This window comes from Mya arenaria, chromosome 3 (assembly GCF_026914265.1).
Source record: "Mya arenaria isolate MELC-2E11 chromosome 3, ASM2691426v1".
Lineage (NCBI taxonomy): Eukaryota > Metazoa > Mollusca > Bivalvia > Myida > Myidae > Mya > Mya arenaria.
Window position 1 is genome coordinate 76,465,571 of NC_069124.1, and position 17,066 is coordinate 76,482,636.

Sequence of the window (17,066 nt, forward strand, 5' to 3'; positions counted from 1 at the left end):
CAGGATATCACATTAAACATTATGTTCTAAGATTGTTTTTAAACAGGATATCACATTAAACATTGTGTTCTAAGATTATTTTTAAACAGAATATAACATTAAACATTATGTTCTAAGATTGTTTTTAAACAGGATATAACATTAAACATTATGTTCTAAGATTGTTTTTAAACAGGATACATGTATAACATTAAACATTATGTTCTAAGATTGTTTTTAAACAGGATATCACATTAAACATTATGTTCTAAGATTGTTTTTAAACAGGATATCACATTAAACATTATGTTCTAAGATTGTTTTTAAACAGGATATCACATTAAACATTGTGTTCTAAGATTATTTTTAAACAGAATATAACATTAAACATTATGTTCTAAGATTGTTTTTAAACAGGATGTAACATTAAACATTATGTTCTAAGATTGTTTTTAAACAGGATAACATTAAACATTATGTTCTAAGATTGTTTTTAAACAGGATAGCATTAAACATTATGTTCTAAGATTGTTTTTAAACAGGATAGCATTAAACATTATGTACATATAGTCGCATTACTACAAATGAGATCCAGTGTAATAAGATCAATTATAACACACAAATAGAACACACAGAGTTGCAGTTATTGGTATCATAATCGATGTTCTATTGTTTAAATAATCACTGGATGAAACTCGAACCTAATGATCTGCAGGCTCAAGTGAGCGACTTGTAGAGCCTTTAAAAAAAGCCCCAGGCTTTAAACAAGTCATATTTTCCCCGTTACAATTGGTCACTGTCGAACGATGCGTTTGGCTTCTCTAAAAAGCATTCATTAACGTAAAAGGTAACGTATTGATCCATCACCTGCAGAATACTCACTGGCGTTATATCGAATCGAATAATTTTCCTCAAAATGTACATACGATTTGAATACAAAGCGTTTAGGTAATTGCATTGATGCGAAACGTAGTAAAACAAAAGTGATTAACCACAACATATTATCTTAAGTATAAGTACACTGTTTGCACGGTTTTCACATACGCTGATAATGTCTCGACCCTTAAGTCGATTTGTAAGCTGAACTTGGTCGTTATCATTTGATGTAATGTCGCGACGATAAGGATTCATTTACTGTTCGAACAACGTGTTGTGTGAACATATGGATTTCATTTAACGTATTTGGAGGTAAAATTATTCACCAACTGGCAATTATGTTAAGATCAAAGCCAAACGTTGGTGTTGTACTGATGCTGGTGTGTGCAGTGTGTGTGTTGTTTGTAGTAATGGTTCGGCGGCCGGTGATAGGGCCAACGTCCGATTGCGTCCCGGAACCCGTGTACTCCAGGCCCGTTTTCCTGCGCAGTATTGACTCCAGTGGGGACGCACACACGTTGACGTTACAGGAGACACTCAAGCAACAGCGGGATAAACTGTCAAAGGAAATTAACGCGTTGAAACAGAAAATTGGGCGTCAAGACTGCGAGGTAGTATAAATCAAATTGTTCTGATCAAATGGCAACTTAGGATTTCCTCATAATATATCATAGTGTGTGTGTGTGTGTGTGTGTGTGTGCGTGCGTGCGTGCGTGCGTGCGTGCGTGCGTGTGTGTGGTACAAGGTCTTTGTGCATAGGAAATACTTGTGCAAGGGTTTCACGTGAAACCGAAACCTCTGAGCGCCCGTTTTTTTCATGAAACCCGTGCATCCATCTACCAACTATTCCTAGTTCGCCCACTCCCTCCATGTTTTTCTTCGACATAATCTGACGAACATCAAATTAAATTGGTGAGGCCTAAATGGGTAGATAACGCTATTAAATCGTCTAACATTTCTATGAACGAGTTCATCCCTTTAATTAAGGAAACAAATTCATCGATACATTGTAAACTTTTTATGGAGTTTCTTTGAGAAATTGTATTCATTTCCTTACATATATATTCATTGTTTTGAATGAGTTCACATTCTAAAATTCATCTTATTTTGAAAATTGTATTATGCTGTCAAACTCGGAAATTTACGTAAGGTGTCTATTCTCATTTAATACTTGACCCGTCCTCGCGCAAACAAAGACGATATTCGCACAATACAATCCAAGATTAACAACATCCATCTTAAGACCTATGTTTAAGTGAAAATGAAAAAAAACGTCCTATAACATCTTCAACAAAACAATTTCTGTAAAGAAAGGTGCTGGTCTGGAAACTAAGAATGTTATCAGACATTAGGAAATAAAAGTAAAATAAAAATAAAATGAAAGGAGAACACAAGAGAAAATTGCTTTATAACATGAATATCGCTGGAAAACAATTCGGTTTGGATGTAGGGGTTAACAACAACATCAAAACAAAACAGGATGAGGTTTATCACGATGTTTTGTTTGACACGTAATTTGTATTAACATTATACAGTAGAACAAACAAAACACATTCGAAGTAAGAAAACGGTATGGCTTAATGTAAGACTAAACATGGTTCTACATATTCATGACACACAGTCAACATACTCCTCCGTCATTCGTAAACAGGTGAACTGTTATCATACTTAGTGGATCGGCATGCGTGACGGCAGTGATTACTGTACAGCAAGAAAAGTAACCGCTGCGTGAAGTTTGCCCTCGAGGTGGCCTTTTTGCTTGTTATTTATCGAAATTAAAAAAAAAGTACAAATACCAAAGCACTATCCTAAATATCGTAATATTGCATAATAAAAACAAATATAACCGTTTTTTATTATCGAGCTTTAAAGTAGATTATTGAAATCATCTTAATGATAATGAGCTAAAACTGAAAAAGAAATCAAACCAAAGTCGCCGGTTTTCTGACAGGCCACTAATTATAGTGTGTTAATTGTATGAGAAAATCGAGGGCTTAGCGCAACACAGTTGTAACGCCTCCTGTTTCTACATTAGGTTATAATCATCTTGCACTAAGCCCGCGATGTTTGTAGCAAGTAAGCAAGTTTTTTCCGTAAATATCCTTCTTTCATGACAAACTGGATAAATCAATGAACATATCATAAATACAAAGAGGTTTAAGCATATACAACTTAGAGTGCTAATATAATAGCATACAGAGTAGTAAGTAATAATTGAAAAACAAAATGTTATTCTTTTCGTCGTAAAAATTTGCCTTATTGAAAGGGACTCGCTCATGTTTTTGTAAAATGCACTTTTTTATGACAAAATAAAGTTTCGCAAATAATAAGGAGTGTTAAAACTAAGATACCGACGGCTGGAACCCTTCAACAAATGTTTATATATGCTTAAATATTGTCTTTGAAGTCCAAGATTTTGAATTGCATAAGTAACGCTTTTCAACAAAAGGCTTAAAGTTTAGGTTGTCCTTATGTTTGATATATATAAAGTCCTTGTGGGCGTGTGTGTTTGGTCAGTTTTCAAATTTTCTTCTTGACTGTCCCGGCGTGGGTTGGCTGCCCACTAAAACCAGAATGTATATATTAAAACATCAAAACTAAGTGGGGGTTTTATTGCAATTTCGGTATCAAAAAGTAAAAAAGTTATAATATTATAGGTGTTTTCAGATGCATTGCCGGGAAAAAAAAGGTGCCAAAATGAAGTAGGAAATAATCTTCATCTAACTTAATTTTAAGGCATCTCTTTTGTACCTTAAAGTGTAAGTTGACATTTACAAAATGGAAATCTAAACGTGTGTTTAGCGAATAGTTTCGCATTGAATCCCCATTTATAAAAATGGTAATATGTTGTCGTCTGCGTATTTCGCATCACTAAACGATATGCCAATTCCAGAATGATTTTATAAACTTTCGGTTCTTCGGTTTGGGAGTATATGTCAAGCGCGCATGAATGCAAAGGCGATAATTTCTTTTTGATGGGAATAGAAACGAAATTTCGTAACAATATGAAAATGTGTGTGCTACATGAGACAAGTCTGCCTCGTGGTATGTTGTATACTTGTAATAGTTCATGACCATAAATGGTACGTGTGTCTTTCTTTAATCCACTTCGTGATAACGAAGACTTTGACCTTATTTCAAACAAAGTATTCTGGCTGTCTACGTATGAAAGATATTTCAAACTTATCGGTAAAAAAACGGCATCAGAGTGATAGGTTGATTTAGTGCAGGTTAGTTTGAAATATTCTTGTTTTTTACGTGTTAATGATTTTTGGTCGTTTTTTCAAAGATTTTAGATTTATGATATAAAACATTTTGTGTGATTGATTATATTCGTTCAACCCCCAGCTGTGTTTAAGACCTGTTGAAAAATAGAATTGCCTAGAATAGGCTACGAGTGTGTCTTGAGACTTTTAATAAAGATTTTTAAATAATGATGAATTAAAGAAAAACATGAGTGTCATATTTCTTATATGTTGCTATATATTTGTGTGAGTGTAAGCAAGTATTAAAGTTGGAAACAAGTTAAGGAAAAAAAGAATCATACATCTTTTGCCGTCTGTGACGTTCTTATAGATTTAAGGCTATTAAACTAGTATGAATCTACTTGTTGTAATGTGCTACTAAAATCGTTATATTGAAGCGGTTGAATAGTTTTGTCCAACGCACACGAATTAAGCTCAGTCTGCTTCTTTGGATAGAATTTCGAGATACAGACAGACAGACATACAGCCAGACACAGACAGAGACAGACAGACAGACAGACAGACAGAAGTGTTTATATTAGACTTGTACATAGTTAAAGAACAATAAACATAATTTACATAAATCGAATAATTATTAAAGGGACTGTACACCAGATTGGCACCAAAAAAGTGTTTTTCTGTTACGAATTTCAGGACAATTATTTAATAGAATGTGTTAAACTTTGATACCATTATTGTAAAAAAAGTACCAAAATGTAAAAAAAAAATGTGTCGTAGTCCAGCGTCGTATCCACTGAGCTACAACGGCTTACTCTAATCGGGTGACATAATTAAGCTACACACCTAACTCGGTAATATCACGTGATAACACCAACTAGCCAATCACGCATAAGGAATGAATTCTACTAGGTAAACATACCCAGTAATTTTTTTTTAGGAAAAATACGAAATAACTGCTAAACTTAAATAAATTGTAAACTATGTGGTACTTAAGGTAAGTTTCAATGCATTGTACTAATCAATACCAAGTGTATGACAGTTTTCGACAATTTTCTTTTTTTCTTGCAAATTGATCATCTGGTGCCCAGTTGCTTTAACGATACAATATCACATCACATTGAAATCAGTTCAGTAAGAAGTTGTTCTATAGAAACCAGACTAGGCGCCGATGACTTATGTGTGCGATGATGTCATTCTGAGCGAGGACCGCATATCGATTTAATAGCATGTTTAATTCGTAACTATTTGATTAAGTCGATTAAACTTGTTTTCAGCATCAGTGTTCCAGGATACTGTCTGTCTCTTTATGGTGCAACAACTTTCATTTGATTAAACAAAAAAAACCGGAATGGAGAAAATTGCCAGCCTTACCTGGTACCTTTTCGTAAAGATATATATGTAAAACGGACAGAGCAAGGCTCACTATTTTTGTATCTGACTTTTTGCATTTTACAAAGATGATTTTAATGTCATTTTTTAAGAAAGGTTCACTTATAGTTAAACTAATCAAATGTGACCTATAAAGCATTTTCATAAGCAAAACTGTTTTGATACTTTTTAACAGGAAAATAAAAGTTGTAGTATTGAGTATGTCTACAACTCTCAGACTTAAGCCGTTCATGAATATGGGTCCCTTATCCCGACTCCGACTCTTCAGATCTAATCCTATTTCGGTAAGGTGTTAATGAACATGTGATGCTACTGGTGGACTTCCTTCTAGATACAATGGTGTCGTTTCAGTCAGCGACCAAAAACACCAATGAGGCGGGCGGCTGGTGTCGGAAGGCGAGCACGGAAGACGGCGGGGAGCACATGACTGACCTCAAGCTCGTTAAAGCACTGTCTGCATTCCTTAAAGGTATATTTCTATACAACTACGGATAAATGCGAAAATGTTATAGTGGCATTGGTTTGAAGCGGGTAGAAATGTTACGCTTTTGTCCAACAATATATTAAACCTGCTATTAAACTCCAAATTTCTATGAAGTCAGTCGGAAACATGATCATGCTGAACTCGTAGCGGTGTTGTAAATTTCCTTTGCAATAAGGGATAGGGGTAGAGGTTTACTGTCAGACCTGTCAGAATAACGTTTCTGCTGTATACACGTATATAGTTGTAGAGGTTTAATAGTTGGTGCATAAGCTAGGGGTCCTCTACTAAGTTTTGTAAAAGTGCTTCAAATATAACCATTGCATGTCGTATCTCCAATTCGTGCAGGCAGTTGTTACTGCTAGACCTCTATTTTTCCGTATAAGGGTTTAAGGTTAGACCTTTACAGCTTCTTGTTCGAATAATTATTGTCACCTTCAAATCCATGATTTCAGGCTTGTCTTTATTTTTTAATGAAACTAGCAAATATTGTTCATATTTTACACCGTGAAGCTGACCGAATAAGTTTCAAGGATAAAAAAACATAGATACAAACACGATGCCCCGGTTTTTATCAATGGCATTTACTAACATACAGATTAACCAAGTCGGGTCAAGAAGAATGTTTATCTTTAAACAAAAAGTGAGTGGTAAATGTTTGGAGAAGATTACTCAAATTCAACTTTGCATTACCCTTTCATGTGATATCACATCCTTTACTTAGTCTGGTGATAAAAGTATTCTTTCAAATCCCATATTTACCTTTTTTGTGTCATCGGGAACGTTTTTTTTATGGCACACCACTGGCTGTATGCTTTACCAATGCTAGCTCTTTCTATTGCTTGTAGAAAAGAGCGTGGGTAGTTTCGGTGACGGGCCTGGAGCTTACATGCGGGAGATGAACAAACTGGGCGAGGTCCGGGAATACATCGCCTACGACGGCGCCCCCTTTTGCGAGGAGACAAGCGAGGGCCGTGTTCGCTTTATGGACCTGACCGTCCCGCAGTACGGCCTCCCTATGTACGACTGGATTATTTCCCTCGAGGTGGCTGAGCACATCCCTAAAATACATGAGCCTATCTACATTGACAACCTGGTGCGTCACAGTAACGATGGACTCATCCTCAGCTGGGCCAAGCCCGGACAGGGAGGCCTCGCTCACATCAATAATCGTCCATTTAACTACGTCATTGACGTCATGGCCAACCATGGCTTCAGTCATGACAAAAACTCTTCCCATACATTACAGATGGCGTCATCGTTCGGGTGGCTCAGAGACAATGTCAATGTTTTCCGTAGGACTAACACCACGAATTTAAAATTAGCTAAAATTTGGTATACTTAAGTATTGCAATTGTGTAGATTAATTTTGTATACATGTATTTATAACAGAAATTAAAAAATATGATTAATCATAAAGTGATGGTACAGCCTTCACTGAATAAGTAAACCCGTTTGAAAATATGCTTACACATACTGACACTACAAATAAATAACCTTTATCAAGAAGTTTAATTTAAACCATACTGTATATTATGCCATTGTTTTTAGCATATGAAATAAGCTGAATCTATGTTTCATACATGAAACCATCTCAAAACTATGGCAACATGTTACCGAGTTCCAACAGTAAAGTCGTTTTAAGACGAGTATGTATTAGAGTCAAATTCTATTTCATATTACGGTATTTTGGGCATTTAAGGTGTCTTTCGTGCATGGGCGTACTGCAAAATATCGCACGTTCTAAAATGTGATTTGTTTTTTAAAGTGATGTCACATATCAAATTGAAAGAACAACTAGCCATCTAAAAAAACTTTGTCTAAAAGTTGCCAGAGAATGTGTATATTATTATCATGAATAATAGATTAGTACATAAGATCGTGTTAAAGCTTCGCTGATAAGACCCCTTAGTTGTTTGATAACATCATTATTTTAAAGGCATTAGTTTCCGTGACAGTTTTTTTATATGCCTGGTACCTTGAAAATAATAAAAATAATCCACAAAAAACTCTGCAAGAGATTATGTATGCCCAAGCTCTGTTTACTTTTCCTCGATTTCCTCCTTCTATGCCAGCATATAGCAAAACAGATGTCACCATACTTGATTACGTCGCCTGCGTAGCCATGGCAGCATGCCCTCTGGCAAAATGCTAGACCAATATGAATTATGGCATGCGTCGTCCTCCGCAGGGCCCAACTTTCATGTCCCTTTTCTAACTCCCATCATTTCTCTACCATTGCTCATCGAATATTTATTTAACTAGGTTACAGTGTTAGTGTGCATAAATATAAACCGACAAACCTCGATCGCAACATTATTTCTTAACTAATAACTAATGATCTTTGAATGCTCAAATTTAACGAAATTTACCATTTCAGCTCGCAAAATGTAACAGCCCGGCCGTTTTTTGTTCAGCAGCCATATAACGATATATTTATTTCAGAGTTACTACCCTTAAATTGTCAATAATGTACAAAATTGACATTGATCGTTCTGTCACATAGGAATTTCTAACCCTTTCATTAGCATTTTCCGCCAATGGTGTGGGCATGGTTTCTCCATTGGAGTTATGGCCGCTCTCCTTCTCAGCATTCCAAAGTCAAGTTAAAGTTTTATTAGCATATTCTGTGATAATATTGCCGGTGGGTATACGTACAAGATGGCGTTGAATGCCAATATAAATAGAGTAAATATAAATACAATAGAAAGGTATGATATATCAGGCAAGTTTTATAACACGTCAGATCAAACCATTCTGTTAAATGATATAGCCTTTGATTTTGATTTTAAATTTAAATCTGTTTGCAATAATATTATGTTATCAGTATTGCCGCGGACATATGATGTTCTGCACCACGATTCTGTTATCCAGTGAAATTCTGGGTGTGTTCTCTTATCTTTAACAGTCTACAGTGCCGACATACTAAACGTAGACATGTTCAAGTAGGTAGGAAGTGTATTTTATCGTCTGTCATAACATTATAGATTCTAGTGTCTTTGGTTGAAGATATTAAATCATATTGTTTTGTCATAAATGTAAGAGAATTAGATTGATTTTCTGTTTAGTTATTTAGTAAAATAGCATTGTGTAACCTTGGGGCCGTTTCATAGAAAAGGATAAAGATTGTATGAAAATTTAAAATATTTAATATGTAAAAATAAACGACCAAAAGTGGATTGTTTGTTTATAATGTGTATCATAGAGTACTAAAACACATTTTTTTATGATTCTCAGTCCAAGAGATCACCCATGGGACCAAATCGCTCGAATCAGGTAGCTCGACTGGCCAAAAATGCTGTCCAAATACCAAGTAACTGCGAGCAATTTAGCTCCATTTTAATGAAATGGCTCCTAGGATCGTAGGATCTGCCTGTGCATGCTCCAGGAGATATGGGTGTAAACGTTCGGTTTTACTGTAGTCATTGTCAATATTTAGTGTTTCTCTGTTCATTCACTTGCATTGATGTGTTTCCTTCCATTATTAAAATTCATCAGTGACAGTGTTCCTACTTTTTCAATCGATACGAATAATTCTTATAAACAGTAATGCGACTGCATTCACCTTCCAGCATGCAAGGTAATTACTCTTGGTATAAAGTAAAACTCACATTGGTGAACACGTGTCAATGAATCATGGCACGTTTCAATAAAACATGGCATTCATTAGAAACTATTCAATATATTCATTTGTGTCACCAAGGTTAAGCATTATAAAACACTGCATGGACAATCCAGTGCCTTTAAGTGTATTATTTCTAGTCATATTTTTAAACTTAATAAAGCATTGCAAATATAATGTATATATATGATATGTAGCCGCAAGGTGGCATCGTCCCTTTGGCTTCAAACAACTTCATCATAACCGCTTGGCCAGCTTGATAGTACATAGCAATGTCACGCACTCTTTGAAAACTGTTCAGGTGTCGAATTGGTTCTACCCCTAGAATCACTTTTCTCCCACACCAGATAAGTAGTTCCAAATATTTGGCCATTCTGGTAATCCTTATCTTGCCCACGGGCCCGTAGTAAACAAATAAATCACTTTTTTACTTTATTTTGTTAAACTGTGGTGGGATAAAACGCATCTACCATAGCTGCTCGTGTAAGGTAGATTTATCCTAATCCTTGTGCATGGTGTTCTGTGGAAACTCGGTAAACCTCGTTTCCGCAAAACACCCTACGATCGGGTTGGGGTGAATCTATTCTACAATCTCAGCCATGGAAGATAGGTATAATCTAACATCGACCTAAGGATGTCGGAACACTTCAATTCCAGCATAACTTTAATCATTTTGAGCCTTGATGTGAGGATTACGGGATAGATACCAGCTCTAAGTATGTCGATGATTAAGAACCATATGAACCAGGTCATGACTGATAACGAAACCAGTGAAAATCTGGTCAAAAGCCAGAGGACAAACACAGAAAGCAGTACACACAGTCTACACCAATATCGATACATCGCTTATCTAAAAGGTTAGGCACGGTCAGCAAAACCACAGAGGAATGTACTGGGTCCGAATAAAATGAGTATTAGCAGTTGTAGACCCGGGCTCAGAAACCACAGAGGAATGTACTGGGTCCGCATTAAATGAGTATTAGCAGTTGTAGAGTCGGGCTCAGAAAGCGAATTTCCCTAATATATATAATATAAGAGAGCATGAATTCCTTTCGCTCAGACGACATATGCCTAAATGTATAAAGCAATTTTCATTAGTAGTACTCGTTGAGATAAAAGGTGCAGTTACTTGACATGGGGCTAGTGAGCCATTAAGGGCATTGTTGTTGATACAAAATTAGTTTCAGTTTTGGTTTCAAGGGTTCGGCGTTTTTGAAACCTGTTTCGAAAATTTTGCATGGTTTTGTGTTCAGCTTCAACAACATGATGGAGCTTCTGTATGGAGCCATTATTTCTAAATTTCATCAAAACATCGATTCCGCAGATCATCGTTTTTCTGTTTTAACTAAATGGTGTTTCAACACACGTGTTGGATCAAAGTCCGCCATATTGTTTTTTTTTCTTCAAAGTGTTCGCCTCCGGTTTTCGTTTGATATGAAATTGCCACAACAAATACACAGTTTGTGAAACCAATAAAAAGCCCATATTAGCTTAGTTCCAACATAAACGCCCTAAAGCTTAGATATTACGTATTTAGCATTGCTGTCAAGCTGTTCAGCTATCATCCAAAATAGCACGCTCTTACCTGCCCTAGAGCAAGTAATAAATACGGTAGAACAGACAACATTATCATTCTGTTTGTAAACAGTCACAATCAAGGTCAAGGGTAAATAACTGATATATACATGTGTATGTTGTGAATGAATCATTGTCAACTAAGTGCTTCTCTGTGTTTACAGCTAGATATTTGATTTAAATAGAAAATTAAATGACGAGTAAGCTGATACGTCTACGATGTCCTTAGTTATCAACAACTGGTGTCGGCATTATATATTCTTTTCATGTGTCATTCAATACTTCAGGATTTATTGGTAAACTATTGTTTATTTAGAATTACACGTAACTCAAAATACACTGTGAAGCGAGTCATTGCCACACATTTTGACGATCTACAGAAAATTAGTAGATCACCAGAATTCACCTCTAACATATACATAGCTATGGCAACCCATGTAGCGTTTCACGGAGCACTTTGAAATCAACAAGTTCTGAAGCTTGAAAACTGGTCTAAAACATGGTAATGCTTAAATACTAGTTCGCAAAATACCGCGCCGATAACCCTGATGGTAAAATGGTGCCAGCAAAAACTCTGTTCAAGGTTTCCATGTCCTTCGTTGATAAATAATTTTGAACATAACAATTGAAGTACATAACAGTGAAAGGAGGGGGATCAGCGTCTTGCACGAAGCAGCGCGCTGAACATTATGGGCATTTTGCTAGCGTTTGAAGATCACTTACATTAGTTTATGTCTTTTTTAAATATGGAATATTATTATTGACATATTATTGCATTGTTATATTGATAAAATAAAACAAATCAATATCTAGAATAACAATAATTGTCATTTAGGCCGATCTGGGAGGTTGCTATCCCTAAGCGAACATTTTTGTTTGAAGATTAAGAACTCATAGACAGTAGAAAAACGAAGAACGATTACACAATATTGTTTAAATAAATATGATAATACAGATACCTAGTATATTATTAGTGAGGAACTATATCAGTTAATAATTAACGTTATTTTAAACATCATATGCAACAAATAGTTTGCCAAATGTGAGTGTCGTAACGTCGTTTTTAATGCAAACTGATCCGTGGACTGCTATATAGTAGTAAGAAAGTACATCCCATTTATCCACCATTCGTCGTATTTCTCTGAAACTGTTAGGAAAGATCTACAATATATTCATCTTCATTGTACTGAAGTTATGTAAAGATCGTTTTTTATTTTTTTATTCTATAAACACAGTCTCAAAACTTTCCGGACAGCCCTCGTACAAGTGGATTTTGACCGGAGCACCATCCCACTTTTGGGCGAAAGTTCTGATGACTGCCTTTTAAGCTGTTTTAAGCAGTCTCTGCGAAGAATATTCAGTGGTGTTTTGCATTGGTTTGTGATGTTAAAAGAGTATTGAAATCAATGTTCTAGTATTTGCGGATGACTGTGTACAGTTTGATTTGCTTAAATGCCAGTAATCCGGGTGTCACATGACATTTTTTTACGGCAAATGCCCAATTTCGTTTCTTTATCGGTTTACCAATTCATCCTGTGTGGCAAATGTCAACACACAATTTGGACGAATGCCGCATAGCCGAATGCAGCAAGCATAATGCACGACGCCACCTGCTGTCATGCATGTCTCATTTTACGGCAGCAGACTGAGTTACGCGTACAATGTAGGCAGTTTCTGAAATTCGAGGTTTAAATGGGCGACATTATATAAAGTCGTCCATTTGTTGTTTAAGGGCAAAAATAACACCAATTCGGAAGTGATTACACAGTGTTACGTGCCTTTTTTTCCTTTTATTTACTCATGACTATGACGTTAGTACCATCTCAGACTATTGGCTACTTTCCATGATTATAGATTTAGAAGCTGAATGGTTTGTGATTTTAAAAACAGGCTGAATATGTTGCATAATCTGCCGGATCTACTTTTTTGTTTACATTTTCTCCGCATTGTCTGTACTATCCCGGATTGGTGCAAGTTCATGAACAAAAAGAGCATAGTTTTGTAGTATAATATGAATAAAAGAAGTCTCATAACAGCTATACGGTGGCACATAAGTGACATCTGCAACACATAGTAACTTGTGGCCACAACTTAATATATTTTGTGGCCACAACTTAGATTATCCAATCAAAACAGCTGTTTCATCTTGACTCTTTATGGTTTTTACCGGTGATAGTACGGTACCGTTTATACGCCGGATATTTCGCCTGTATAACCCGACTTTATTTAGTGCTGATGGGAACAATAGGAAAAAGACAGAGGATGGGACGCTGTCATGGTGGAACTTTCCAGATCAAAGGTGGAAGACCCGTCATAGCGTACGCAGATATCCATCACCATTTTCCAGATAGCATTGCCGATAATGGCGTTACATAGTTGATAGTAAAAGAAGCAACTAAATCGCGCAAAAGATATTCTTGATTTATTCGTAGCAAACATTTCTAGCAGTAACTCGTGTCTCTGTAATGTCCGGTAAATCAAACGATGATATCGATACGGAGCTTGACATGCGGCGAACAAGCCATGAGTTATTTCCGCGGGAAGACCAACTTAATAGGAAAACCTATGTTATAGCATGAAGCCGAAAATCGAGCACCTTGCAAAACGAAAAAGAATGATCATGAATACTCTCTGGAACAGTTATCAACATTGCAACCCCAAATAGAAAACCACATTCCACTCTAAACGTTCAAGAATAAAGACATAAAAGAGACAGGTAAAAGAAAAGATCCAATGACTCGACGCATATCATGATATTCCAAGCATTAAACCGGCATGTACAGAGAACATATTAACTTACAAAAGAGTGATGAATTGATAGACACAGAGACTGAACGTAAACAAGGATAACAACGTATTTGGATTGTAAACTCAAGGACAATCCCAGCACTCCATGACCAACAGTACAGAAACGCGAAGCAGGTAGTGGACTTATTAAATGGGTAATTCAAGCCTGTACTACGGAAATCAATCGTCATTTAAAAACACAAGTATACCAATGCTTTAGATATACACTGCATCGTGCAAGGAATGAAACAATCTTAATTAATTAAATCTTCAAATCACATTAGGACCAGACAGCATGAACCCAAGATTCCATCAGTAGATATTTGTTCAATCATAGCATTCACGGCATCCCTAAACGAGTAATATCCCGAATGCCCTGTCATGTGAATAACCACATTTCATTTTATAAATTTTAATTTCAGATATACGTTTAAACAATGCACTGTTCCAATGCTTTTTACAAGGTAGCTCGCAGTCTCCCTATACACAGGATTCACCTTGTCCACTATATATGGTATCAGAGGCAAAATTGATCACATGGATCGAAGCCATTACAATATATTACAGACTGCAGATTGTTGTCCTTGATGGTACTTACTCGGAGACAGAAACAGGCAGCGTAGAATATGTCGTGCCAGTGGCATCTGTGAATGGACCAAGCCTTTTTCTCTATTTTATCAACGCCATACCAGATTACTCGCCGACGACACCGTGGGTTCCCCGCTGTTTTAGGCTAACCAAACATATTGTAACACTTTCCATACATACTTAATCGGAAACCTGCTGGAAATTGGCCCTCTCACCCTAAAAAATGTCAACTACTCAGAAGAAATCCATAGTTTTATCTAACTATCAACTTCACGGTCAGTGTCACGACATTTATGAGGGTTTGAAGAGTTACAATATTTACCTTTCTTTACAATGATTTCCTTCAAAATTTAGATATTGCTGATATTAAACATAGTCTCGTCGATTGAATCTAATCCCGATTGAAGTGCTTGTACATCATCATAAATTCAATAAAGTCTTAAAAGGCGTATTTACCGCAGATTCTACAAATTTGTATTATGCTTGTTTTGTCGAAATTTAGTACGTTTGTGTACTCTGAAAAAGAAATAATTCTATTGTTTCGTCTATCAAACAAAGCCCGTTTTTTTTCCAATACTATATTTAATATCATCTTTTTATAGGATAAACTTGTATCATAGTTCTGAGCTACATTGATGTATTCCATGTTTGTACATTAAAAATGCCAGTGATGCTGAAAGATATTTCCTTGAACAATAATGTGAGCCAATGTTAATCATAGGCCGGTTCAATAAAAGTTCATAAGAAATCATTTTTACAGTCATTATTTTTCAAATGCAGTTATTTAAAATCCATGTGTAAGTTTAACTTATCTATCATTTGTACATGGAACAGACCATTTATTTCCAAGATGGTCATAGACCCATATGTACATATACAATGGCGACAAAAACAGCAATAGCATAATAAACACAATTCAAACAAAACTTTAACATTACATAATGATGTGAGATGGAAACAAATGACATAAAGAGGTACACTACTTGTTTATATTTACCCATGGCTTCATAAGAGTGCTTGATGCACTTTAAGATATTGTGTTATCGGTAGCAAACACCCCGTTAAAATACATTTTTTTTATTCTCTGCATTTAGAAGTAGCTCGATCCAACGATTTCAAAAGATAGATGATCATTGACAAAAGAGCGACGCAATAACGTTTTCCCGCATTTACATATCTTCACTGTGCAGACATGCAACAACGGGAGAGCAAACAAATATTTCTTAGTCATGGGTTAAATTTCGAGAAAAAGAACATAATCAAATTATTTCTCTTGTAGTTAATTCGATAGAAATTTGCTTTTGTTTCTTGACATTGTCGCGATATTCGTATCAAAAAAAGATTTTAGTGCGTTTGTTTTTTCTCGGTTCAACCGGGTTGCCACTGTTCTATTGTACACTGATTATTCATTGGTCATATGTGTCTTGTACAAAAGAAATGTATAGCTATAAAATTAGGATTATTATCACTAGGCTTTAGATTGTCTTCTCACATGTTAAACGTTGAATGAGGAAGATATGTCAATATTGAGTGAAATGAACGTAAATGTGTTTTATGTATTAAAATTGATATTAGATATGAATTTTATTATGTTTTGATTTGTCCATAATATGTTGACAAAAGAAAAAAAATATACATTAACATGTTTATTATGAACGACTAAGAATGTTTAAATTTAAAGAACAATTAAATTCTGACAATACTTCATGTCTAAGAAATCTAACTTTATGTTACAAACATGCATTAAAGAGACTTGGAGACTTAAGAACTTGGTTTAAAATATGCGTCACTTTTTCCTAAAAAAAATCAAGTACTTTTGAGCTGAAAATGTAGACACAGCCAATTTTTCCCTTAAATACATGAGTTGTCGTTCTTACCATAATTATTGTCTCGCCATTAAATAAACGTTGTCAGTTTTGACATTAATAATGTAGACACAGTCTATATTTTACAGAGTTGTCTTTCGTACGTTTGTTTTCGCAACGTTTCTGAGCACTTACTAAAGTGCCGACGAGTTAGCTGACGATATAGATAGAGAGTAGAGTTGCTGACCAATTGCTGACCATATAGACCAAGAAGGAAACAGTTTTAAAATTAAAGATTTTTTAAGACTTATTTTGTTTGATTTATTTTATATACACCTTGAAATGTACGTAAAGACGGATGTTTTTGTATTTTTATTGAAAATGGCAGTTCATTGAAATGAATTGAGTATTATTAGTTTTTGCTGGTTTGGTGAAAAGATGAGAAGATATCACTGATTTAATTACCTTTTTAGGTGTTTCATTTACAATTGTTTGAACCAATAATTTTAATTGTAAATGTAGCTTTAAATGTTAGCCTCACAACTTGTGGAAGACTATCTGCACTACATCAAAGAACGATCAATAGCATGTTGTTTGCCAATCCATTATTGATCATTTTAATTAAGAAATGATTTCTCTTAAATCTGTTGTATAGACCTCAATATCTGAGTTGTTGTTCTTTTGCTTTCAATGGTTTATACAAATGAACTAGTTCGTGTATATGGAAAGGAATTACTTTAAACCCATTAACAGCTGTG

General features: G+C 35.4%; 1 protein-coding gene across 1 annotated transcript; it reads left to right on the forward strand.

Moving 5' to 3' along the window:
* Nucleotides 1–948: 948 nt before the first annotated feature.
* LOC128229243 (uncharacterized) lies at nucleotides 949–9,434 on the forward strand. The gene is made up of 3 exons (XM_052941011.1): nucleotides 949–1,466; nucleotides 5,802–5,919; nucleotides 6,780–9,434. Exons 1-3 carry the CDS (start codon nucleotides 1,194–1,196, stop codon nucleotides 7,274–7,276), a joined length of 888 nt encoding a protein of 295 aa, XP_052796971.1. The 5' UTR covers nucleotides 949–1,193; the 3' UTR covers nucleotides 7,277–9,434.
* Nucleotides 9,435–17,066: the final 7,632 nt, after the last annotated feature.